General features: G+C 38.8%; 1 protein-coding gene across 3 annotated transcripts in view; it reads left to right on the forward strand.

Annotated features, from left to right (window-relative positions):
* The window catches only part of TENM1 (teneurin transmembrane protein 1), a 531,802-nt gene that overhangs the window by 413,956 nt on the left and 90,846 nt on the right, over positions 1 to 27,000 (forward strand). For 2 of the 3 annotated variants that reach the window (XM_040999695.1, XM_040999696.1), the window contains exons 20-22: positions 2,935 to 3,184; positions 18,442 to 18,462; positions 23,642 to 23,874. In XM_040999695.1, coding sequence (XP_040855629.1) covers positions 2,935 to 3,184; positions 18,442 to 18,462; positions 23,642 to 23,874 — 504 coding nt within the window. The remainder of the gene's footprint in view (positions 1 to 2,934; positions 3,185 to 18,441; positions 18,463 to 23,641; positions 23,875 to 27,000) is intronic. The other variant, XM_040999697.1, reaches the window with a different exon arrangement.

The following is a 27,000-nucleotide window of genomic DNA, read 5'->3' on the forward strand; positions in this document are numbered from 1 at the left end:
GGAGATTTCTTTTCAGCAGTGTTGTGCGACTGTCATTCCGGTGTGCATTCACTTCCTCCTAATTCATTTAAACTGCAATATTGATCAAACTGCAATTAAATGTTTTTGTGGGAAATGAAATTCAGCCCCATTAATCTTACTTAATTAACTATTCTAAGCCTTAAGACATTTCTTCACTGCCTAATAAAGTTATTAATAAAATAACAAGAAAAAAGTGATCCTCAAGATGCCTCATAGTTCTCGAATAGCAGGCCAATTTGTTGAGGTACAAATCCCAGCTGCTCCTTCAAATCCTGTGTTGAAAAGCAGCCAGGAATCCCCCCCAGAGTTAAAAGTCAAAATGCTGACATTTGACTCCCGGCCACTATATTGTGCATGGAATTTCTGTTTTCAGAAAGATCCCCTCCAAATGTGAATCAATGCATATTTTGCCTCCTTATTTATTTTGCCAGGAAAAGTCTTATTTCTGAGTAAGCAATAGTGTTTCTACTGTAGATCTATAGGAGCAAAAGTTGGAAGAAAACTGAAGAAGATGTTTCAGAAACTGTTTAGGCGAAGTAACATGTTTGGAGGAGGTGAGGTAGCAGGGGCCCTGGCAAGGGAAAAATCAGACTGCATAGGATAACTGCGTTCATTTTTTGTCAGTTACTTCAGTCTGACACATTGGCATGCTTTCTTACAACATGGATCTTTTACCTGCCCTGGCTTACTCTGGGCTAACTTGAGCTATTTAGCACAGCATTACTTGTTCCCTGGATTTTCTGCCCAGGCTCAGCAGGTTTGCAAAATCATTGGGATTGGGACAAGGGAACTGCAAGAGACTCAAAGCTCATTTTCTGCATTTACTGAACACTTACAATGACTTGGCCACAGGAATTGGCATTAAAATGCAGAAAGGAAAAAGAGGGTCTGACTTCAAGGCATTCATTCATATTCTAATGGGAAGATAAAGAAGTGATGAAAATTTTATCGTACTATGTGATGTTGTAAGAAACATGGAAAACAAGCTGCGTGCAAGAGGGAGTACCTAACTCTGCTGCGATGGAGCAATGGGCAACAGTTGAGCCAAAGATTGGAATGGGGAGTGTTCTCTAAGCAGATGAGATGAGGAGAGAATTCAGGATACAGCAAGGATCATGAGCAAAACCAGAGGAGGGGCCTGCATTATAGCATAGCAGATTAAGTGGCCACGTGAAATGCGGGCATCCTCCCATTGAAGGCCCTGTGAGTTTCAGATATTCTATTTCTGATGCAGCTTTTTGCTGATGCACCTTGAAAGGTTTCTTTTGAAGATAGCCCAAGTGCTCGAGCCTCTGCCACCCATGTTGGAGACCCAGACGGAATGCCATGCACTCGGTTTTTGCCTGACCCAGACCTGCTTGTTTGGGAAGTGAACTAGCAGACCCCAGACCTGCTTGTTTGGGAAGTGAACTAGCAGACGTATGAAAGATACTCCTTTTCATTCTCTCTCTCCCCCTCCGTGTCTCCCTCTGTCTCCCCTCTCCCTCCCTCCCTCTCTCTTTCCCCCCTTCATTCCCCTCTCTCCCTCTCTCTGTCCCTGTCCCTCCCTCCCTCTGTGTGTGTGTGTGTGCCTGTCCCTCTATCCATAACTCTGCCTTTTAAATAAATCATGTTTTTAGAAACAAAGAGGAATAGAAGTATGTGAAAGTAACATAAAAAGTTTGCTATGGCTGCAACTCAGGATACAAATGAGAGTGTGATGAAGAGACTTAAGAAGTAGGTGAGGGCCAAATCCTGATTGATGTTATGTGTTTTACTGATAAACAATATGCCCCTTATCCTGTGGAGGCCATGGAGCTATTAAAGGTTTGCAGCCACAGGTTCAAGTAATTTCTATGGTAGGGATGTAGATGATGGTTGGGAAATGGGTACACATGCAGATGTGTCCACATGGAGACCAGAGGGCCATGAAATCAGGAAAAACTGAACAAAACAGTAAGAGCATTCATTCTGTGCTAAGAAAATGTCCACTTACAGTAATAAGAAACTCATTTCACTATATGATGAGCTAATAATTAGGTTTAGAAAATGATGAAAAAAAGAACATGGTGAGGTCTAGATTTATAACTGGTGATATTAATAATGAAATAAGAAGGGAACATGAAAAAAGAGGGTTTTGAGAGGGGTGTACAGAAAAAATAATAAGGTCCACTTTAATCTTTTGATTTTGAAACACCTGTAGAGCATTGAAATAATGCAGAGTGGTAGGATATTGCATATGAAGTCAGAACTCTGGATGGGAGAAAGTTTCAACATTAAAGATGTGAGTAGGATCTGTAGAGAAAGACAAGAGTTCCCAAATAGAAAAACAGTGAAGCATTTTCATAATCAGTGTGTATATTTCCTGCACTGATGATAATTAGAAATGGTCCAAAGAGTGGAAAATTCAAGTCCCTTTTGTGTGTCTTTGAAGTATTCTATCAGTACGATATTTTTTGCTTCTCACTGAAATAAATTGGCTTTAAGATTGTGTTTTGCTAAGGTTGATGTTAAAATTGATACTCTCTTTTCATGAAAAAGTTGTGTAGTGAGAGTAATTTGAAGGCAGACAGGTGTGTATTAGGCATCAAGAGAGAGCCAACTAAAGTTGAAAAATATGGCCACCAGTGATTCAGAGTCCAAATTGATTCATCAGAGGCTTTATTAAGGCATTTAGAATGATCAGTAAAGGTGCCGCATGTATTCTTCCACCTTACAGATGGGCAAACTAAGGCCAAACATTATACTACCATTTCTTTCAGTTATGCAGTTCCCCTAGTTTCTCTCTGCATTTCACAGGTTCTCTTTTGCCAGGCTAAAGCTCCTTACTGCTTTGAGCAAAGAGAAAAATTACAATGTTACTGAAATTATTATATGGCAATTGATTTTTAACTTTTTCTTTCTTTTCTCTTTTTCCGTATTTCTTGGTTATAGGAATCATACATAAAGGAAATGGAGAAAACATGTTCATTTCCCAGCAGCCCCCAGTCATATCAACCATTATGGGTAATGGACACCAGAGGAGTGTAGCCTGTACCAACTGCAATGGCCCAGCCCACAACAACAAACTGTTTGCTCCTGTCGCCTTAGCTTCTGGTCCTGATGGCAGTGTGTATGTTGGTGATTTCAATTTTGTAAGGAGAATATTTCCCTCGGGGAACTCCGTTAGTATTTTGGAATTAAGGTAAGTCTCCTCTAATCTCTATGTTTGCTTAGTGGCTGGGCGGGGTGGGGAGGCAAGAATGAGATAAGATAATGATAGAGGGCATTGCCCAAAGGAACAGAAAATGCACCTTCCCATATCATGATATTAAGGAATAGGGATAAAATCGACGTGACCACTCCTACTTGAAGGAATTCTTCAGCACTGCTTTGGAGAACCAACAAATGTTGATATCCGTGTATGTGGGGCCTTCCCTCTAGACAGAGCTGTCACTGACATGGATCTCAACACTTTCAAGTGCTCAGGTAAGTCATATACCCACTTCTGGCCACTACAAAGACTAATCAAAACTATATGTATATAATTTATATATAAATTTATATATACATAGTTTTATCCCAACCTTTTGAAATTATCATAAAGAAGTTTGCATTTACATGTTATGATAACTGAAGAAAGAATGAATTCTTTATACTTAAAAACTCCACCCTACAATGATGAAAGCACTGATCTTTGGATTTTTATCTATCCTAGAATTTTCTTGAGAGCACAAAGTAGTTGTGAGGCTTTTTGTAAAGAATGTGTACCTTGTGGTAGTTTATGCATATATTGTAGTTTAGAGATACACAAAGATTTTACAAATAAATAGATCGTATTTGTTGACTTTATTTTTTCTCTTTCTGAGGGTGAAATGCACAAAATATGTCCTCTGCAACCCAAGAGAAGGGAAACATCTACTTTCACCCAATTAGGAATAAATACACTTATTTCCTTTCCCTGAATAAATTAGTAGAGACTTCCTCTAATTAGTTATGGCTGCTTTGTGTTTGATGCTTGCTTCTGTTACTTTAGGCTGAAAGTCTCTATGTTCCAGAAGATTCTGGTGCCACACTGTGAACTCCATAAAACAATTTTTGCCTCAGGCATCTCTTCAATGACCTGAAAACCGTAACTAGGACAGCAGAAACATTGACAGAGCAACTTTTGTGTGTGGAGTACTACCAAGGCCAGTCAAAACACAGGAGAAGTCCTGGGCCATTTCTGTTTTCCACTTCTGCTCGCTCACGCATGTAAATTTGAATGCATAAAGGCCTTCCTAGAAGTTTTTCACTCTTGTGATTGCTTGGGAATTTAATCCCCCTTTTTGACTGAGTTCTTCCTTCACACCTAGCTGGGGAAATCTAGTCCCAAGCTCCTATCCATTTTTTTCAACTTAATACGTTCTAGTTTTAATACATTTTTAAATTATAATTGTAAATGCTGTCAAAAGGAAGAAAGGTGTTAAATCCCTAACTAATAAAAAAAATGGTAAAGTTGAGACTTTCTAAAGACCAAGAGAATCTGGAAAGATACTAATTCACAGCATCCCATCCAAATTGAATGTTCATGTACCTCAGAATCCCACTTCACACAGACTTGTCATTTCCAGCTAGTCTAGACTCTCTTTGAGCACCTGTTGACCAAAAGTCAACAGGAAGGAAAAGATGGATATATGCAGAGATTCACAAATAATATATTCAACATGCTACATTGTTTTTAAAACCCCGGGAATATTCTCTGTGTGTCATACCTAACTGCTGAGAGTACTGAACACATCACTCAATATCTGAATGTTTCTAGCCCTCCAGATATTGACTGCCAGGTACACAGAAACCTTGTGTTGCTGGGCTTTTACTAGGAGACTGAAAAATCCATAGAAAATGCACATTATGAAAAATTATATATGGACTGGATTTCAGAGATTTTTGTACCAAAATAAGCTTATCATTTAATTACATTTTCTAGAAATGTTTAGAATTCTCCTCAAAGAATTAATCCAACAAAGCCTATACAGTTAGTCTCTTTCATGTTAATTTCTCAATGGAAAGACAACAAAATTCTAAAACAAATTCACAATATAGAGGAACCCTCAGTTTGGTTCAATCCTTTCTAAAATATGAATTTAACTAAGGTGGCGCACTTGTCATTCATTTTCTCCTGGTCAAGGACCCTCAACAGTTCACAGATGTGCATTTCAAATGATAATGACCTTCAATGCAAAGTCATTTGAAGTATAAAATAGAATAACTTGGATCATACTTGCAAAGTGATTTTCTCAGTATGAAGTAAAATTAGAACTTTTGACAGTTTGAAATATTGCCCAGTCCCTCCATCTATTCATTCTTACTCCACGACATTATTTTCTCTCATTGTCACAGCTCTTCAAAACATAGCAAGACCCCCAACATGAGCTTACTCACCTAGGCTGCCTTGCTTGGGCTGTCTCCTTAGCTGACTTCTCTGAGATCTTTGATGGAAGTTATCCCTGGTATTCGGTTAGTCTTCACTTCTCATAGGTTTCTTTTGGATTCTATTTCAAGCTATGATTTCACTCTTTAGAAAGAACTTCTTGGGTCTGACATTGTGGGAAACTGTTAAGCTGCCACCTGTGAGGCTGGCATCCTGTTTGAGAGCACCAATTCAACTCCCAGCTACTCTGCTTCCAATTTAAATCCCTGCTAGTGCACCTGGGCAGGCATCAGAGAGGATAGTTTTAGTGTTTGGTTCCTGCCACCCACATGGGAAGTGCTGATGGAGATCTAGGCTCCTAAAATCAACATAGTCGGATCATGGCTGCTGCAGTCATTTGGGAGAGTGAACCAGTGCATGGCAGATCTCTGTCTTTCCTTCTCTGTTATTCTGCCTTTCCAGTAAAAAAAAATATATATATATTTCTTATCCAAATTGTACATAATATTTAGCAGGCCACACTATTGACCTCCCTTGAAATCTGTTTTGACCACTGAGAGCTACCTGTATATGTGAATTATTTCCTTTCAGAGAAACTTAGATAAGATCCTCTGTATTGGATTCAAAGAGGAAAAATAATGTTCCTTTCTCGAGTCCAGCACTCCTGTGATTGACCATCAGAGAAATAAGCTGGAGTATAAATGTTCATTTTCATCTAAATTCCCTAACTGTTCAGCTAAATCAGAACTGTCAAACCAGCTATGTCAGCACATTGGCTGAAATATTTGGTCAGAAACTAATATAATTGTTAGTTCCACATTAAAAATCTATCCTGACCTATATGTGTACATGGAATCTTTCAAATATAATTGGCAAATTCATGCATTTGCTTTATAACTTTTCTAGAATTGAACTTTCTGGAGAGAAATAAGTTGACTTAAACAAGACTACGCTGTCTTAAGGAAGTTATCAATCATTGAATTCTGCATTTAGATAGAGGCTTCATTTTGTAGTAACTTTTTTCTTGTTGTTGTTGTTAAAATCAGTTAATTGGTCCTCACTCCACAAATATTTGTTTGGATGAGTCATCAGTTCCTTGGAAACCACGACAAATGTACTCATTATATTATTGGTTATGTTCAGAATTGTGGATGGAGGAGCAACATTGCCAATGGATTATTAAAGACCCTAAGGCACTGTCAGGTTATTCTTTTTCTCATTTATTTATTTATTTATTTATTTATTATTATTTTTACAATTTTGTATAGGCTGGGATTTCTGCCCCACCCCCCCACAAACTCCCACCCCCATCAGATATTTCCCATATTGTTACAACAGTGTAGTCCTTCCTAAGGAATCATAATCCCATCAGTCACTTATTTAAATATACCCCGATATTGTTGGTACAGACAATGTCAGACAGTACGTCGTCCCATTGTCTACACATGTCCAACAGCTTCATTGGGAATCCATCTTTTGTCTTGATGCAGGGATGCATGTTCCATTATACCCCCATGTCTGTATATGATAGACCCAGTACTCCATCACTATATATTATCATAAGTGAAAAGCTATGAAACAAGGTCAACAACATCAACAACAAATTACACTACCATGAAAAAAAAATGCGACACTAAGTAACTAACACATGTGTGACAAAAAGGAAACACAGAAGTCTCTTGGGAAAAATGATGCCGTCGTATAATTCATGAGCCCGTGATGAATTCAACTAGAGAAAAGAGATTAGAGCTAAACTGAAATAAAAAAAACATCAAAACATATGGCAGGTTTATTTGCAGTTTTCCAAGCACTCTCCATACTGATTTCCACAGTGGTTGTACTAGCCTACACTTCCCACCAGCAGTGAAGGAGGGTGCCTTTCTCCCCACATCCACGCCAGCAGGTGTTGTTAATTGAGTTCTGAATGTAGGCCAGTCTCACTGGGGTTAGGTGGTACCTCCACGTGGTTTTCATTTGTGTCTCTCTGATGGCTAGGGAGCCTGAGCATCTTTTCATATGTCTTTAGCCATTTGAATCTGTTCTTTTGAGAACTGTCTGTTCATTTCTTTTGCCCATTTTGTTACAGGGTTGTAATTTTTGCTTTCCCTGGGTTTCTGAAGCTCTTTGTAAACCCTGGATATCAGTCCCCTATCATTTGTGTAGTAAGCAAAAATTTTCTCCCGTTCTGTTGGTTGCTTCTTCACCTTGTTAATTGTTTGCTTTGCTGTACAGAAGCTTTTTAGTTTGATGTCCCATTTGTTCATTTTGGCTTTGATTGCCTTTGCTTTAGGTGTCTTTTCTAAGAAGTCTTTTCCTGTTCCTATATCTTGGAGTGTGTCTCCTATGTTTTCCTTTAATAGTTTGATGGTTTCTGGGTGTAGATTTAGGTCCTTGAGCCAGTTAGAGCTGATTTTTGTATAATGCGACAGGTGCGAGTCTTGCTTCTTTATTCTGCACGCTGCTATCCATTGTCCCAGTAGCATTTGTTGAATAGACCAGATTTTTTGTCTAGGTTGTTTTCAGTTTTCTTGTCAAAGATTAGTTGACTATACATGTGTGGGCTCTCTTCTGGTGTTTTTATTCTGTTCCACTGATCTTCTCTGTTTCTGTACCAGTACCAGACTGTTTTGATAACCACTGCTCTATAGTATGTCTTGAGGTCTGGAATTGTGATTCCTCCAGCTTGATTTCTATTTTTCAGGATAGTTTTAGCTATTCTTGGTCTTTTGTGGTTCCAGATGAACTGTTGTATCATCTTTGTTATTTCTGAGAAGGATGTTGTTGGGATTTTGATTGGGATTGCGTTGAATCTGTATATTGCTTTTGGTAATATGGTCATTTTGATAATGTTGATCCTGCCAATCCAGCAACATGGTAAGGTTCTCCATTTTCCAAGGTCTTCTTCAATTTGCTTTTAAAATGATTTATAGTTTTCATCATAGAGGTCTTTCACAAACTTAGCTTAATTCCTAGGTATTTAAGATTCCTCTCCTCTGTTTTAAAGGGGGCTGTGCTTACAATCTATGGGATTATTTGTGTACTCTAGTGCCATCGATTTGTGTTTATTAATTTTATATCCTGCTACTCTGCCAAAGTCTCTTATGAGTTCCAATAGTCTCTTGACTGAGTCTTTTGGTTCTCCTATGTAGAGAATCATGTCATGTGCAAATAGCAATAATTTCAATTCCTCATTTCCAATTTGTATCCCTTTAATTGCTTTTTCTTGCTAATAGCTTTGGTAAGGACCTCCAATACTATATTGTAGAGTAGTGGTGATAGTGGACATCCCTGTCTAGTTCCAGATTTCAGTGGGAAGGCTTCCAATCTTTCCCCATTTAGTATGATGCTGGCATGGGGTTTTTCGTAAATTGCTTTGGTTGTGTTGTAGAATGTTCCTTCTAAGCCTATCTTGTTTAGGGTTTTCAGCATGAAGTGGTGTTGGATTTTATCAACTGCCTTCTCTGCCTCTATTGAGAGGATCATGTGGTTTTTATTTTTCAATTTGTTTATGTGATGTATCACATTTATTGTTTTGCGGATGTTGAACCATCCCTGCATGCCTGGGATGAATCCCACCTGGTCCGGGTGAATGATCTGCCTGATGTGTTGTTGGATCCTGTTGGCTACTATTTTATTGAGGATCTTTGCATCTATGTTCATCAAGGATATCGGTCTATAGTTCTCTTTTTAGTTTCTCTCTCTGGCTTTGGTATTAAGCTTCATAGAAAGAGCTTGGGAGGATTGGCTTTTTCTATTGTTTGAAAAAGCGTGTGTAGGATTGGGGTAAGTTCCTCTTGAAACATTTGGTAGAATTCAGCAGTGAAGCCATCTGGTCCAGGACTTTTCTTGGTTGGGAGGGCTTTAATTACTGATTCAATCTTATGCATGTTATTGGGCTATTTAGATTGTTAATTGCTTCTTGATTCAATTTTGGTGGATTGTATGTGTCCAAAAATCTATCCATCTCCTCTAGGTCTTCTGATTTGTTTGCATATAGTTGCTTGTAATAGTTCCTGATGATTCTTTGTGTTTCTGAGGCATCTGTTGTTATATCTCCTTCCTCATCTCTGATGCTGTTGATGCTTATTTTCTCCCTCCTTTTTTTGATTAGTTGGGCTAATGGGAAGTCTATTTTGTTGATTTTCTCAAGGAACCAGCTCTTTGATTGATTGATCTTATGTATAGTTCTCTTATTTTAATGATTTCTTTTTTCCTACTAATCTTGGGATTGCTTTGTTGTTGTGTTTCTAGTTCCTTCAGCTGTAAGGTTAGCTGATTTACTTGGTGCTTTTCTAGTTTCTTGACATAAGCACTGATTGAAATGAACTTTCCTCTTAGCACTGCCCTGATTGTGTCCCATAACTTTTGACAAGTTGTGTTGATGCCTTCATTTGTTTCAAGCAATTTTTTAATTTCCCCTTTGATTTCTTCTCTAACCCATTGCTCATTTAGTAACATATTATTCAGTCTCCATGTGTTTGCAAGTCTTCCTTGGTGTTTCGACTTCTTGGTCTCTAGCTTCATTCCTTGGTGGTCTGAGAAGATGCATGGTATGATTTCCACTTTTTAAAATTTGCTGAGGTTTGTTTTGTGACCTATAACATGATCAATTCTGGAGAAGGTTCCATGTACTGATGAAAAAAAGTGTATTCTCTGTAGGGATGAAAGGTTTGATAGATGTCAACTAAGTCCATTTGCTCTAGAGTTTGGGTGAGTTCTGTTGTTTCTTTGCTTAATTTCTGGTTTTTTTGATCTGTCCATTGATGGGGTATTAAGGTCTCCCACTATGATCGTATTGGAGTTTATTTCTCCCTTTAAGCCCGTTAATATTTGTTTCATGTAGCTAGGTGCTTTCGCGTTTGGTGCGTATTCATTTATTATGCTGATCTTTTCTTGCTGAATGCATTCTTTGATCATTATGTGGTATCCTTCTTCATCTCTTTTGATGCTCTTTACATCAAAGTCTATGTCATCTGATATAAGAATGGCTACACCTGCACGTTTTTCCTTACCATTTGCTTGGGATATCTTTTTCCATCCTTTCACTTTCAATTTTCTCTGATCTTTGTTGGTGAGATATGTCTCCTTTAAGCAGCAGATAGCTGAGTTTTGTTTTTTAATCCAGTCCTCTAATCTATGGCATTTGACTGATGAGTTTAAGCCATTTACATTCAGCGTTATGGATAAGGGGCAGTTTGGTCCTGTCATTTTGGCGATGTGTTGTTCTATGATTGAGTCTTCTCTTAGCTTTTAGTGGGATGTTCTCCACATTTGCCTTTGTTTTTGGTGGGCTCTATTTCTTTTTTCTTTCATGGGAACATCCTTGAGTATCATTTGCAGGGCAGGTTTAAATGAGAGAAAATCTTAAAATTTTTCTTTATTGTGGAAGAATTTTATTTCATTTTCAAAGACAAAGGAGAGCTTTGCAGGATAAGTTATTCTGGGCTGAGAATTTTTCTCTTTCAGAATCCGGAATATGTCACTCCATTCTCTTCTGGCCTATAGTGTTTCCTTTGAAAGATCAGCTCTGAGTTTGGTTGGGATTCCTCTATATGTCATTTGATTTTTTTTCATGTGCACATTTAGGGATTTTTTTGTTGTTGCTGTTCAACTGAAGAGAGCTTGATTATCATGTGTCATGGTGAAGTTAGTTTTTTTATCAACTCTGTTGGGAGTTCTGTAGCCCTCCTGTATATTGTTTTCTAATTCTCTGCTCAGATTAGGGACGTTTTCCTTTATTAGTTCATTGAATACACCTTTAATCCCAACTTCTCTTTCTGTACCTTCTGGAACTCCCATAACTCTTATGTTGGACCTTTTAATCATGTCTTTCAATTCTTGGAGACTTTTTTTTAGCTTGACCAAGCTCTGCTTCCAGCCTTTTGTTTTTTCATCATGGTGACAGGAAATATCTTCTAATTCTTAAATTCTTTCTTCTGTCTCATTCATTCTATTGTTGAAACTCTCCACTGTATTTTTCATTTGCTCTATTGTGTTCTTAATTTCTGATATATCAGCCTTGATTTGATGTATTACTGCTATTTCTTCTTTGAACTCTTGTTTGTGCTTCTCATTGTTGATCAGCAGCTTTATAACAAGTTTCCTGAGTTCATTGTCTCCCATTTTCTCAATGTCTTCCTCTGTTAACTCTGAGAGTGGGCGAAGCTTTTGCTTCTTTGCTGGAGAGTCTTCAATAACATTCATAGTGTCTGTCTTTTCTTTTACCTTTTGTAGTTGCCAATCTGGTTGACTAAATCATCTATGGTGTATTACTTACAGATCTACAAGTTGATTTTTTTATGTTCAATCAGTGCCCTGGATTTGGAAAACACAATTGTCCTGAATAATTGCTTTGTTGGCAGCACAGATTTTCTAGGCAGCACTGATTTTGTCACCCCCTGCTGGCGGATAGTTTGAGCACCTCCTGGAGTTATTTTGGGTGGAGCTGGTGGCTTGCCCTGTTGGGTTTTTTTTTCTGCGGAGCCTGTGCAGTGCTCTAAGATGGTGGTGATTTTGTTCCCAGCTTAGTTCTTGAACAACTCAGCTGTCCTCCCTTCAGTGTAACAGTGTCTGGTCCCATGATGCTGATATCTGAGAGCTGCTGAATTAGCGCATGCACAGTTTACCACTCCTCTTCTTGCAGTTCATCAGTGTTTGGAGCAATTGCCTCAGTGTCCAAGATCAGGGGGCTGTCGGCCATCAGCTCCAGGGGCCACACAGACCCTACAGGCTGCAAGGCTGGCACTGTGGGCTCAGCTCAGTGCAATTAGCTAGTAACATGCCCACTCTGGACCTTCACTTGGGGTCCACACTTGCTGTCCTGCTACCCAAGATGGTGCCAGGCAGGACACTACTGGAGAATTGTGGCTGTTGGCTTTCAGCTCCAGGGACCACACTGACCCTGCAGGGAGTGAAGCTGGTGCTACCCTCCCAACTTGGGTCAGTTCTGTGTGATCAGCCAGAATGGAGACTCCTCTGTGCTGCTCTGTCAACTCCGCCTTCTACCTCTCAACATAAGATGGCACCCTGAGTCTCCTATTCTTTCTCTGCCTCTGGCTGGTCCCAGTCACCCAGCACAATTGTCAGGTCCCAGACTGCACTCACCTCCCGAGCTGCCCACGCAGACCCAGGCTCCCACCTGGCAGTCACAAGAGCTGTGTGGAGACCACTGCTGGATGTCTGGCTGGCCTTGGAAATGGATCACCGGAACCTGGATTGCCGGGATCTGAGTTGCCACTTGCCAACCGCTGGTGGGCTTTTTCAGTCCACTGCAACACTGCTGTCCCATCACTGCAACTTCCCTGTGTCCAGGGGGGTCTCCAGGTACCCTCTGCTTACTGCCCGAACCCTATTTTTTCCCTGTAATCTGCTTATTGTACTTCACCCTAAAGATTCTCCATCTTATCAAATGTGTCTGTACTCTGTGCCACCATCTTGCCAACCTGCCAGGTTATTCTTAATGTAACTTTACTATTCTGTCCTTTACTTCCCTACCTACAAAATTGACTTCAAATTTATATTTCTTGCAATGTCTTATACAGTTTAACTTATTTTGATCTTTACATAAGTGCAGTTCTCAGCCAAAACTTTGATGACCCTTGGAAGAATATAAAGTTTGTCCTTAATGAACACCTTTCACTATTGTGTTCTCTTCCGTCTTTTAATTCTACATTGTCACTCTAAAAAATTTCAGGTACTCTTGGCATTCCAAGGAGTAGAAGACTGGATTTTTTCCTTTTCTAGTCCTGCTAATTCCATCAGTTGAATGTCTTTCTTCTATCCTCAAGAATTCATTTTCATTGGATGCCAATCATTTATCTCCTTCAGATAGTGCCCTATTGGCTAACAGGGAGGAAAAGGACATTTTGGTGATATTATTATCGCTAGAAATTTGTCAAGAGGAACACTGTTATTTCTTGTTCATTAGGTTTATAGTACTCCTTTGCCTGTTTGCCACAGATTTCATTTACACACAAACATTGCAGTGTTTTTTTTTTCCCATGGAAAATTGAAGGGAAATAGTAAATAAGGAATGCCTATACAATTATTCAGTTAAATCTAAGGACAGTTAAAAATGCATTATCTGGAGAATTTTTAAAGGTATATTCATGCTTTTTTCATGAAATTCTTTTGGTTTGGTGATTTAACAACAACAAAAACAAACATTCTAGCTAAATGTAAAAATTGTTTTAAAGATTTATGTACTTGAAAGACAAAGTTACAGAAAAAGATGGAGTGAGATCGATCTTCTGTCAGCTGATTTACACTCCAAACGTTCACCAACAGCTGGGACTGGGCCAGCTAGAAGCCAGGAACCCCATCTAGGTGCTTTCAAAAATTGAATGATAGAGAGGTAGAGATAGTGACAGATGTTATCTTACATCTCCCAGTTTACTACCTAAGTCCCCACAATAACTGGGGTGGGCCAGATCAAACTCAGGAACTCCATCTCAGTCTCATATGTGGGTAGCCAGAACCCTAGTGTTACACCATATTGGCTGCCTTCCCAGTTCATTAGTAGGAACCCTATTCAACCCGGCTCTCTGGTTTAGGATGTGAATATCAGAAGTGGTGACATAACCTGTTATACCAACATGTCCACTCTAAAATGCATTCATTTCTGTATGTATAGTTTAAGTCTTGATTGCCAAGTGTCGAATGCCAAAATTTTAGACATGCACATACATACAATAAACCCACTCAGTAACACAAATGTAATGTCACAGTGGCTGCTATTTGATCTAGCAGGTAAGATACCAGTTGAGACAGCCGTATCCCAGATCAGAGTGCCTTCATTTTCTACCTGGCTCCTCCACTTCCCGGCTAGCTTCTGCTAAATGTGTCTGGTTCCTGACATTCACATAGAAGATCTGGGTGGAGTCAGCAGCTCCATGCTTCGGCCAGTATAGTCCCAGGTGTGCAGGGTACTTAAATAGCTAATTAGATGTACTCCCATCTAATTAGCTTGCTCTCCCTCTGATAGACACACATGCATGCACAAATCCTTCCACCCTCCCTCTCAAAAAATAAAAGTAGCATCACAGATTTGTAAGCTTAACAATAGAAGGTCCATAAAGGTATCAGATTCAGTGTCATGTTCAGTGCATACTTGACAGTTTGTTATCTCTACTTCATTTAATCCCTTTCAACAATAGGAAATTTAAATCTCTCTCAAGACAGCCTATTGTGTCTTTGGACTGCACTGATAAAAAAAAAAAAAAAGGAAAAAACCTCTAACCTTCCACTAAAATCTGCCTTTATGGAATCTCTCCTCACCAGTGGTAAATGTTAGTATCTGCAGCAGCACAGAAATCACTTTTCTACCTGACTCTCTTGCAAGTGTGAAGGCACCCATCATAGATTCCTGCGCTTTTCTTCAGTCAGCCATCTCCAAGTCTTTCAAATCACATATTACTTAAAATGTTGTGATTTTCTTTTGCTTTGATTATGGCCTCGGGGTGACTTTTTGATTTTCTAAGAACTAACAAGGACAATTATATAAGTAAAAATATGTGACTATATGAAATGCTTTGCAAGAATTCAAATATGCAATATCCCCTTACTCCCCTCTCATCTTCTAATTTCACAATTCTATTAGAAAACCATTAAGCATGACTGGAAGTAATTTATTCTTTTCAAAAACCTCATGCTGCTATTGTTTGGGATTCTGTTATTCTCCAGATATTTATTTTGTCCTTTCCTAAAAATGAAAGAGAAGAAAATAAGGGCCTGGTAAATGCTTATTGGTACCTTGAGTAATTTGGACTTGACAAATGTCAATGTGACATGAAAATTTCTCTTGAGGTTTTACTGTTTCTTTTCTAGTGACTGGTTAATATTTCTTACATTGTTTTCAGACCTTGACTCCTGTCATTGACTAGGAATGGAATAAAAGTGGCATAGCAGCCCTACAGGATTATTTAGCATGCTGAGGGACAATAAAACTTGTACAGCCCTCTGTTGAAGGAACAAATGGAACCTGGGCTTTCAGATCTCAGCAGATATCTGAGAAATGGCCATGAACCATCCTCTTAGCAGCAGCACTAGGTGCTACAAACACTTGAAATACTGTACCTGGATGAAATAGGTGGTTCCTTCACCAATTTGATCACAGGCTAATGCAGTAACAATTAAAGGCTCCCCCACTCACACAAAAAGGTCTTTGCTGATCTTTCAGAGTGCTCAAATTTTCCATTCTAAGAGATGTTTTCCTTTTAGTTGAGACATTGATTCTCTAAGAGTCTCAAATACAAAAACCTCTCTTAGAATAGATCATCAAGCTACAGCCATCCCTTAGTCCCTCAACATGAATTCATTTATCAGCCTATTTTCTAAAGGGGCTGCTAGCTGAAAACAGGATCCTAATGAAAAGATAAGCTGTTATCACAGGGCAAGGGAAGGAGCTAAAAAACAGGAAAAGATAGTCTTAGATGAGGGTTCCCAGAGACGGAAGCTTGAAGAGCTGAGTGATAGGCAGCAGTGGGTACTGAATGTTCAAAAGAAAACCAAGAAAAGATAGTTCATTCTTCAACATCAAATATGTTTAGTCAAGAATGAGGAAAGAAATTGACAATAGCATGAAGAACAAATGAAATGTTGCAGCCGCCACTGAATAGGCCAGTCAGTTCCCACGACACCATGTCACTAGACAACAACTCTGAGGTTGGCATTTCCCCCCGCCACCTTTCGCTTCACAAAAATTTAAAAAGAATAGATAGGATGTTAAGCGAAAGAAGTCAGACAAAAAGGTCATATATTGTATCAATTCATTTGTTTGAAATGTCCAGAGTAGGCAAATCCTTAGAGGCAGAAAGCAGATAGGTGACTGCATGGCATAATGGAAGGAGAGAGATGGGACATGCCTACTAATAGGTGCAGGGCTTTTTCATGGGGTCATGAATGATTATGGTTGCACCATTCTCTGAATGCTCTGAAAACTGCTTGATTGTGTATTTTGAAAGGATGAATTCTATGTCATATAAATCATGTATCAATAATTCTCTTTTCAGTGATAAGTGTAGGTGCCCGCATGTATCATCTACATCCTGAGGGGGGAAAAAAAAAGATTGATTTAAAGGTCTTCTCATTAGGAGCATTTCTTGCAGAAAACAGATTTGCAAACCCATTCTTTCTCCTCCTCATTTGTGGCAAGTTTCAAGGCAGTCAGTTGCCAGGCAGTGATGCCTACTGATGGGCCTAGGTACTTGTAAAGAGCTCACATATTGGTGCCTCAGCATGTCGTCAGTTGCTAGTTAGACAGCACATTGACTTTGGTGGTGGCTCAATCCTAAATCCTTAACTAAAAGTAATTCTCAGACAGAACAAGGTCACATACTGGAAATAATTTCCGTCATTTTCGCTTCCTCCCTCTGAGATGTTAATGAGAGAAGCTGCTCTGCATAATATGGGACATCTTTCCAAATTCACAGTGACATTATTGGCAGGATCAGAAGTAGCTGCAAGGAAGTCAAACTGTCCCTCTCCCCGCTCCTTGATATCACCTAAGAATTTCAAAACCCTTTGGAGCCAAGCAAATGGTTCTGTACTACGAGAATGTATTGTAGATGAAGCTATATTTTAATGAGGTCTTTCTAGTACTTTCACAACTCAACTGACTTCAGGAGGATCAACTGCATCACAGAGGTGAGGGCCAGCCTCAAGCATACTCCTCTTGTAATTCAGAGGCTGCAAAAACAAGCAAATGTCGGGAGACAAAGACACTGGAAAAGGTGCAAATGCCCAAGGCCATGTTTCAAATCAGAGCTCCCCATCCTTAACTGGCTAACCTTTGTGTCAACCCAGAGGATATTTTCCTTTTTGAGATGGACTAAGGAAACTGAAAAATCAGTACACCTTCCCTGACCTATGACCCAACCAGCAGACTCCCAGAAAGGATCTTTTAAAAAAGAATTGAACACATCATAGCAGATGGCTTTGAATAAAATCATTTTATATCTTCTTCCCTGAAATCTCAAAGAATGAGGACATTTTCTAGTGCAGATAAAAAGGTTTGTTATCTTCATGTTTTCAGCATGACACAGAGCTAGATTTAGAAGGATTTTAAAATTAAAATGACTGTTTCACAGAGCATAGCCTTGCAATTCCAAGAAAACTTGAGCCAGTGTCAGGCGTGTACCCAAATGGCAGGCACCTTCTATGTGAAAATTCTCATACTAGCCCCACATGAGATATCCTGAGCAACCCCACAGGGCCAAGCAGCTTCACAGATCAGGGCCACAAAGGGTTCTACTGCTTCTGGCCTGACTATTCAGTTCTGCTCTCTCCACCTGGCCTCACGGAGCATGGATGACTTGTCAAAAGGCACAAGGCCTTACCAATTGACATATATGATGTTCTATAGAAGCTGTTATGACCCTGCAGTTTGGAGGCCAGGAGAATTCTATCACGGTCTAAGAGAAAAGGTTGTATTTTAAAATTATTATGATTTATAATATTGATCAGGAATGTGCACAAAAGTTATCCCTGTCTTGCCCCCAAGAGCACATGTGTGGTTTGCAGTTAGGGTTGCGATGCTAAGGTATATTTGACTTGATAGTAAAACACAGTGATTTCCCATTTTGATAGGGAGATAATGGCTTACAACACAGAGCCCTCAATGATCAGACCCTCTGCATTGCCTGCTTCTTCAACTTCTACTTCAATGATTGATAAATCTTACTTGGCTTCACAATTGCCAGTTGAATTTAAAAATCGAATGCCTGGACCCCAATCTCCAACCCAGGGATTAGATTCTGAAATAGGACTGGGGAAAGTCCCAGGAAACTGAGGATGAGTAAATGGTCCAGGGAGAGCTTTATGAAAAAGTTGACTTAAAACTTTACTCCCTGCCACAGAACACACACTCACCTTTACAATACCTTAGGAGGAGAAGCCTGGAAGAAATTATCTTGCACACCTGCCCGAATCATCCTCAAGTAGCTACAAATGGTGTTAAGAAGTTAGTCTGTCGGGTAGGTTTGGCCTGTTGAATAATAACTGATGACTCTGTTTGTTTTTACTTGCACTCGTGGATATCTTCTGCACTCTAGAAACAGAGATACCAGACATAGGTAAGCAAATCACATGGGCGGCTGCCTAAAAACCCCTGGTGCCTTAGGGCCCACCCCCTTACAGTGTGCCTACAGGGAAACTGTGCTTTTAAATAAAGTGAAAGTATTAGGGTGAAAGTGAATGTGGAAGCTATGATGCAGGTGAGTATCTTCCAGAAGAAGAGGGCTCACTGAGTAGCATTTGCTGGAGAAACAGATGATAGTGAAAAGAAAGCAAGATATATGAAAACTGGCAGTTGCATACTTCATGGGAAAGCAAAGGCTTAGGTTTCATTATGTTTCCCTAAGGTGCTATCACAAATGAGTCTGTAAGTTCAAACACATTTGATGTTTTCAGATTGCAGGTAGAGAGAGGGGTAATACAGCAATCTCCCTAGAGCCAGAAATATAGTTGACAAGTGTATTAAGAGACAGTGACCACAGTGACCTTCTTTAATAAGATTTTTTTCTTTTATGTGACTTTATTGTTTCTAGCTCTTCCCACTAAAAGAAGTCATAAAAAATTCTAAACTGATCATTTTACCAACAGTGCCACATAGCTCTAAAATTCATCATGAATATTCCTTTTCAATTTGTTTATGCACTGCAATTGTGAAAACTGTCCTGAATTACCTGATATTTCACAGGAGAAAATTGAATTTTTCCACTCTCCAGTACCAATTGTCATCAGAATGGCACTGATTGGGTTTTTAACTTGGGTTCCATTTGGGAGATGCCACCTTCTAAATGCCAGTACATAAGATTAGCCTTGCCACTTTGGCATAACTGATTCCTTAAGCCAATTGAGGTGATTATCAAATTGCTTACTGGTAAAGTATTGCACAGCATTAATTATAACCATTAATTGCCTATTTAACAATCCATGCGATTTTTAACTACTATAGATGAAGTGGTATTTGCTAAGTTGAAGGGCATTGCTTGAATGCAAAACTAAACAGCAAGTCTAACAAACACATTATAAAAGAAATATTCATATATCTCCATGCAATATGCATTTAGACAAGAGGGATTAAAGCAAATTGGAATGTAGTCTGTGGTTTTTCTTCCTGGCATGGCATGTTTTAAGAAAGTAGAAACAAATCACTCTCAAAAGAACTAAAGTGGGCTTTGGAAATGGCACAAAATGGCAAAAAATTGCATATAAATATAGGGAAAGTCCCTGACTGTTAACTGTCAAGAAAATAGCAGTCACATTTGTTTTGGGCACGTTGGGCTATTCCATTTTCCAAAGGCCAGTACACAGAGTTTGAGAATAGCTGAAGATGCCTAGGTGCTACTGCTTCTGAACCAATGTGTTGCTCAGAAGAAGCTAAGGGTTGTTGTTTGTGTGAGTGAGTGAGTGTGTGTGTGTGTGTGAGTGTGTGTATTTGAGGTGGTTTTTTCTTTTGTCACCTTCAGAATAAGACTCTTCTGACAGTATTTTGCATACAGAGTTGCTTATGATCTGCTCTAATCTTACTCTGGGCCTGGATTGGTTACTGACCCTGAGCAAGCCCATTCTGTGTGTGGGTTTCCCCAGCTGAAATTTGAGGAGAATGCTAATTCTAGCTTTGCTCGCAGGCACATTGGGGATATTCAATAATGAATGAGTGTAATGCATTCCGAAGTAGTTTGTGCGAATAACATTTCTCTTGGAAAAATAGCCTATGGATTCTTCCTAAACAAAGCATGATTTATCTGGCTTTGAGGAAACTCCACAAACTGACTACCAAAGTATTGAAGTTGTTTTAGGAAAGGATGATAACTCCATCTTTATAGTAGAAAGGTCTAAGCACATCAGAAAAATTTTTTGCTGAAGGCAGATTCCACTAAATATGTTCAAATTTTACTCAAATCCCGGTTCAAGCAGTCTTTGCTACAGAGATGCCTTGTCTGATGTGAATGCCAAATCAAATCTGCAGTCGGTTGGGGTCCTTTACAATTTATTTACAGCACCTGATATGGAGATTCCAGGGTTGAAGATGTCCCTGGAATCAAATGGATTCTCTAACTCAATAAAGGTAAGTAGAAAAAAAATCAAGTATTCCAGTTGGACCTGATTTTTTTCCATTGAAAACTAGAAAGTGAGTTTCAAATTAGTACTTCTTAGTAGTCATTGGTATTAATCATTACCTTACTGTTATTAATAAACAGGTTTAGAGGGAAAATACAGTTACAATTCAGAACATGCCAGTCCTTAAAGGTGCCTTAATGGCTCTGAGGATCTTTTTGCCTCCAGTTTGCTTAGCTAATGTCTTGGCTAGTGTCGTAGTTTCATTTCCCATGGTTCAACTTTTGCATTCACTACACACAAACCCTGTCAGACACTCTGTTGGCTGTAAGGATGGAGAGACGTATATTGTACCTGACTGCAAAGAGCTGTAGAGAGAGCCATATGGACAAACAGTACTTACACTCAGCACCCAGATCTTGATTTCCAACACAAATCTCCAACAGAAAGAACTAAAAACCTTTGGGGAAATTGCTGCTTCTAGAATTGTAGAAGGCACTGAGTTAAGTCTAGAGCCTCTCACAGTGCTAGAAAGTAAGGCACTGCTAAAACATAAATGCTTTAAAAGGTGAAGGAGTACATGAGCCATTGCCAAGAGCTCCCAATAGCCAAAGCTGAACCAAATTTAAACTATAAAATAATGTGGCATTGGATTTAATGCAAAGAAAAATCATGAATCCATCCTGATATAAATAAATGCTTGGATTCACAAATAAATGTGTGGGGGGGGCAAATATATAAAGCTCCCATTCAGTAGAATTTCAAATAATTTATGTAGTTACTTTCCCCTTGAAGTGATAGAGCATGATTGCCGACCTCCTCAGTGTTGGCTGGACACTGTTCCTCCTTCCAAAGGATGCAATTTGGAATGTGACAGAGAAAGAATAACTTTTTCAGTGGAGAGATGTAACAAACACAGCCTTAGCTGGAAGACCAGGGTCACAAACACAAGCATAGCCAGAAGATCAAGATCAGTCCATCAATAATACAGCATGTTATTCATATGTAGCTTTGATACAATTTCATTACAATGGCACTTTATCTCTGGTCTTCCACTTAAAAGCCTCTAGCATCTGAGAAAAAAATCAGGCACATTCATGTAGAGGGTATCATGCAAAAAAAAACACCAAAAACCAAAAACAAAAAAACTGACCAGTGTTCTTCAAAACTATTACAGTCATCAAAAGTAAGAAATGTCTTCTAGTGTCACAGCCCAGAGGAACCTAAGAATATGTGAGGACTAAATAGAACACAATATCCTAAATAGGATCCTGAAACAGGAAAAGGACATTAGGTTATAAAAAAGACTAAGGAAATTAAAGTTGGGATTTCAGTTAATAACTGTAAAGAATAAAGTTAGTATGTGAAAGATGCAAATAGGAAATCCATGGGTCTATAAAATTATCATGAGAAACAAACAAAAAAAAATAATGATAACCTAAGGAAAAAGTGCCACTAATTCAACACTTTTCCTTTCATTTCTCTCCCTGCATTAAGGCTTGAACTTAGGATAGAGTGAGTTTCATGAAGAAAGGGGCTCCATCTTGCACACAAATGGTAATGGGCCGCATTAGACCATAACACAATTCTTGGTTACAGTGTGTTCACTTAGTAAATGTTTTTCAATTAATTAATAAACCAACATACCATGTGGAAATAGTACCAAGGAAGGAGTTCAGATAAGAAATGATGACACAGACTGTTAATAGCAGAGGTAAGGGAAAGCAGACAGACTGGAAATAAAAGTTATAATTTATGTCTTAGAGAATAGATTGTTTTAAAATGATGTTTCGCTAGATGTAGGGAATGGAGGAAAGAAGGAGTGGGCCACAGTGGTTATGGGTGTTAGCCTTAGCCAACTGAGTGTGAGGCAGATTTCTAAGTGTTGAGAACAGTAGAGATAAACAAGACAAGCTTGCTCTCCTTCAGGCTCTCATGGTTTATTGGGTAGGGATCCAAACACATAAAAAACTAATTTAATGTAGTGTGTGATTTCCAAAATACAATTTAGCATAGAGTAAACAACCCAGACTGGAGATTTGGGGGAGGCTTCCTCGAAGGTGGTAATGCCTTGAAAGGCATGTGAAGATTAAATGAAGAAAGGTGTAGTAAAAGGTTCTTCAAGAAAGGGAAATCGGAGTAATCACAGAGGCAGTGTAGGAAAAAGTGTATGTAAGCTTTCAAAAACACTTTGTTATACAGCAGGCTACGGAAAAGATTCTAGGCCAGAGATGATGAGAGACAGAGCTAAGGTAGCTATCTTGTAGTCTCAGTTGCATATGGGGATGAGAGGAAGGCTTACAGACTACTTTCAGGTTCAGGGCTGGGTTAATGTTAAATAGCTCATGAAGCTTAGGTTTAAGTTAAGTATCTCCCAAACCAAAATTACTGCAAGCACCAAAAATATAATAAATTAGGAAAAATCAAAATAATAAGTGAACTCACATCTGTGCAGAGAAATGTAACAGACGCCATATGGATGTGAATGAGTGGTTTCAGGAATGCCTGTATGCACCATCGGTAACTTGTCACTTTTAGGAGGTATGGTTATGTGATTACACAATCATGTAATTGTGATTATAACGTTTTTAAGTTTTAAAATATAATCAGTGCTATCATTCCATGAAAGATAGAAAGGGATTACATAAACGTGATAGTTATAAAAAGGGCAGCTTGGAAAGGAAATATTAGGCTGTATATCTGTAGCAGAGACCTCCCTTAGCAACAGTCCACAAGGTTTAGACATGCCCTGTGACTGACAACTTTAGCCTAGCAGGATGGTAGCGTTCTCAAGTGAGATAAGAGGCCCAGAGGAGGAGCAGACTTAGAAGGGATGGGGAAGATAGGAAAAGAATAACTTTTGTTTTGGATTTATTCAGTTGTTGGTAACAGAGGTCATTTCGTTTGTAATTTTGAATAAATGAGTATTGAAAGTATGAGAAATGTAATATCCTGAGATTTTCTGTTTTCTGTTTCTTTCTGTCCCTGAGTAGATGATAATGAACAGATTAGCAATACACCTTGGATTTTTTTTCATAACTAAATCCATGACTAGAAAAACACAGTGGTATTCTTCTCCTTGCAACATCAAAAGGAAGAGATTTACTTCTGTTTGTGACAAAGGGTAGACACCCAGAGGGTGCATGTTGGAAAAATTGCTTTGAATAACTTTACTTTTCTCTTCCTTAGCACAAGTCCTGCTCACAAATACTACCTGGCTATGGACCCTATGTCTGAATCCCTCTATCTATCAGACACCAATACTCGAAAGGTCTACAAGTTGAGATCTCTTGTGGAAACAAAAGATTTGTCCAAGAATTTTGAAGTGGTAGCAGGAACAGGTGACCAGTGCCTTCCCTTTGACCAGAGTCACTGTGGAGATGGTGGGAGAGCATCAGAAGCCTCATTGAACAGCCCTCGAGGTAAGAAAAACAAAATCACCCTTTGATCATCTAAACATGTCATTTGACTTCACAAAAATGAAGACCATCATTACATGTCCATCTCAAAGTTCTGCCTCTAACAGACACTTGCTTTGAATTCTATCCCAGAAGCTAGACATACCCAAGGCCGACTGTTAACTAATATATGTTACTGTGGTCGTAACTGTCATTTAGAGGTTGAAATACTTCCTTTGTGGTTGATGAGTATCTATTGTCCAGAGTCTTCTTGACTCTTTGGCACCCCAAAGCCTTCCTAGGGACAACTGCCTGATAATTTGTTACAATCCAGCAACTAGAGGGTTAACCTGCCCCAGCAAAAGCCTCCAGTGCCCTGCTTCAGATCTGTGGCCTGCACTGGTTGAGATCTTGTCTGTGCCCACTTTCTACTCTTCTCAGATAGGTTGAATAACTTACTTCTTGCTTGGATTTAACAAATTTCAGTGAACCTTTCTTCCTTTAACTTACTTAAGTCATTCTGAAAACTACTTTTATTTTTTATTTATAGTGCCACTAGGGTAACAAAGCTGTTTTGTGTGTGTGTGTGTGTGTGTGTGTGTGTGTGTGTGTATGTGTGTGTGCGTTTGTTTTTTTGTTTTGTTTTGTTTTTCTTTTGCCTTCCGTGGGAGCTCAGCCTTACTTTCAGTTGTCCCAAACTTATTTTTCAATCCTCAAGGACCAAAATCTCAATCCTACTCCCTGGAATTTAGTGAACAAATAGCGGTCTCTCAGGGTAATGTAAAATCATGGGTCTGTGGTCTTGGGTTATAGGCCCATCTCGGCTGACAGCCAATTAAGTCTGTAATCATGTATCAGCTATACCATCCTCTTAATTCTTTAATCATTCTTCTCTGTTCTCCCATATGTGTGCACACATTTTAATTAATTTTACAAAATATTCATACACTAGGTTTCATAAAGATAATGTGTTTTTAAAAATAGTGGGGTAATACACATTTATTGAGGAAAAATTAGAAAAAATGCAAAAAAATTTTTAACTAAAAATACCTGGAAACCTGCCATGTGTGTAGCGAGCTGCCACTAAGATTTTAGTGTTTATACTTCTAGACTTTTTCTGTGAATATCATATTTTAATTCCCTAAAAATGGACTCAATATACAATGGTATTGTTATAATCTGCTTTTCACATTTCACGATTTAGGAACATGTTTCCATGCCAATAACTATAGTGAGGTCAATGTGTTTAATTTGTTGGATGGTCATTTATTATTACAAATATTATGTAGTTACTCTTTAGCCATTTGACATTTGCTATATTGGAAATGAATTTGAACTACTCTGGAAGTTTAAAGCCTTTGCTTTCTTTGAGGCCTTTGTCTTTCATAATCCTCTCTGGCTAACCCCAGCTCATTAAATCTCAATTTCCTTAAGAGCATCTGCACTACCCAATTAGCTCTTGATTATATTTTGCATTCTTTTTTTTTCCAATTCTTTCATAAATGGGAGGTTCTTTTTTCTACCAAAATAAAGCGCTAGAGATGAGAAACTGCATCTAATATTTTTTAAATCTTCCCTACCTTCTCATCAACTTCTAATACAGTGTGGCATCTACTACACATGCGTGTAGTCAGACAGCTCAATTAAATAAAGAAAGCAACAGAAACATAAAAGATTCATTTCTGGCCACTGCCAGTCAAATAATATAGTATAGTTAAAAGGTACCTTAAGACTTCTGGCCCAGGTTTAGGAGAGTGGAATGTTTTAAACCATCCAAGACAACTTTTGTGTTACATTCCTGAAGGTGGTATTGTCAAACTCAGGTCTGATCCACTGATTAAACTAGAATGGGCAAAGGAGTGAGGTGTGTGATTCATACTACAGGTATTACGAGAGCATCTCCTTCAACCACCCTGACAATGTTTGAACATCCTGTTGGTGATCTTTAAAGTCACTCACATGGCAAAATGTTATATCCAGGCATCAAGTTATTCTGAAAATGCTTCTTGGAACTTGCAGGTGCCCAGCTCTGGAACCTATCTCCATACTAAATATAGATGGCATTGACCTTTGTCAGTGATTCAGAAGTGATTCTCATTATGTGAAATGCTGCAGGGCAATTGCATAGCCTTCCATTGAAGGAAAAAAGGCAGGCAAGAGGTTATTAAAGCACAGTATGTGAATTGAGAGAATATTGCTAATTATTAATTTCATCTTTGAGGTTCTCCTGCAGGTTCTTTGTCTCCCAAAAAAATCCCATGTGTTTGTTTTTGCTCTGCAGCAACTGTGCCCATCAGCTGCCTTTCCCTTCCTCCCTAGAAGGCAGCAAATATTTAATGGATTTCTTTAAGGAATACTTTGATATTTTTTCCTCCTCTACCTAGAAGTTCATAAAGAAAAGCTGTAGATCAGTAGAAAGTGGAAATGTACATCTATGGAGTGTGATTTCTAGGTTAGGAAAGAGAGCTGGCTTTAAGACTTTAACAAACAACATACTGTAGTGGGAAGCCTCTCCAACATGTCTTTAATTATGCAAGGTAAGTGAAGTAAACGTGAATCTATTAGACAGCTAATTTACCTTTGGCATCTATTCTAAATATAGGATAAAATTTACTTTTGAGATCCATTCATGCTAAATGTGGAGTAAGTTGTCAAGTAGGATTAAAACCAGTCAGCAAAAAAGATAAAAGGGCAGAACCAAGGGACTTTTGTTTGCTTTATATTTTATTTTGTGAGAAACGGCAGCAAGTTGTGGCTCATACTGGAATAGAGAACCTGGATTTTCTTGTTTAATCCATGTAATGCCCATGTTTCTTTGATCGCGTGAAAGTTAGCGTACCACCTTGGAATCTCATTTCCCTGAACAGTAAAATAGACGTAAGATGCCACTGACTACTTTTGTGAAATGCAGTATTTAAACACTGGAACCTGAGGTTCCTCGGCTATGAGCTAAAGTGCTCAGAATAATCTCCTTCCCAGTTCTAAGGTTTGAAAATAAGTGTAACTCTAACTTACTTAGAACCTGTTTTGTGCCATGCACTATGCTAGATATTAGCATACTGTATCTCTAATCTTCACAGCCAAGTGCAAGGTAAATAATATTCCTACTGCACACAGAAACAGAGACTCTGGGAGGTTAAAAAATTTACT

The sequence above is a fragment of the Ochotona curzoniae genome, unplaced genomic scaffold, assembly GCF_017591425.1.
Source record: "Ochotona curzoniae isolate NIBS_2020 unplaced genomic scaffold, NIBS_Ocur_1.0 scaffold_1852, whole genome shotgun sequence".
Taxonomy (NCBI): Eukaryota; Metazoa; Chordata; class Mammalia; order Lagomorpha; family Ochotonidae; genus Ochotona; species Ochotona curzoniae.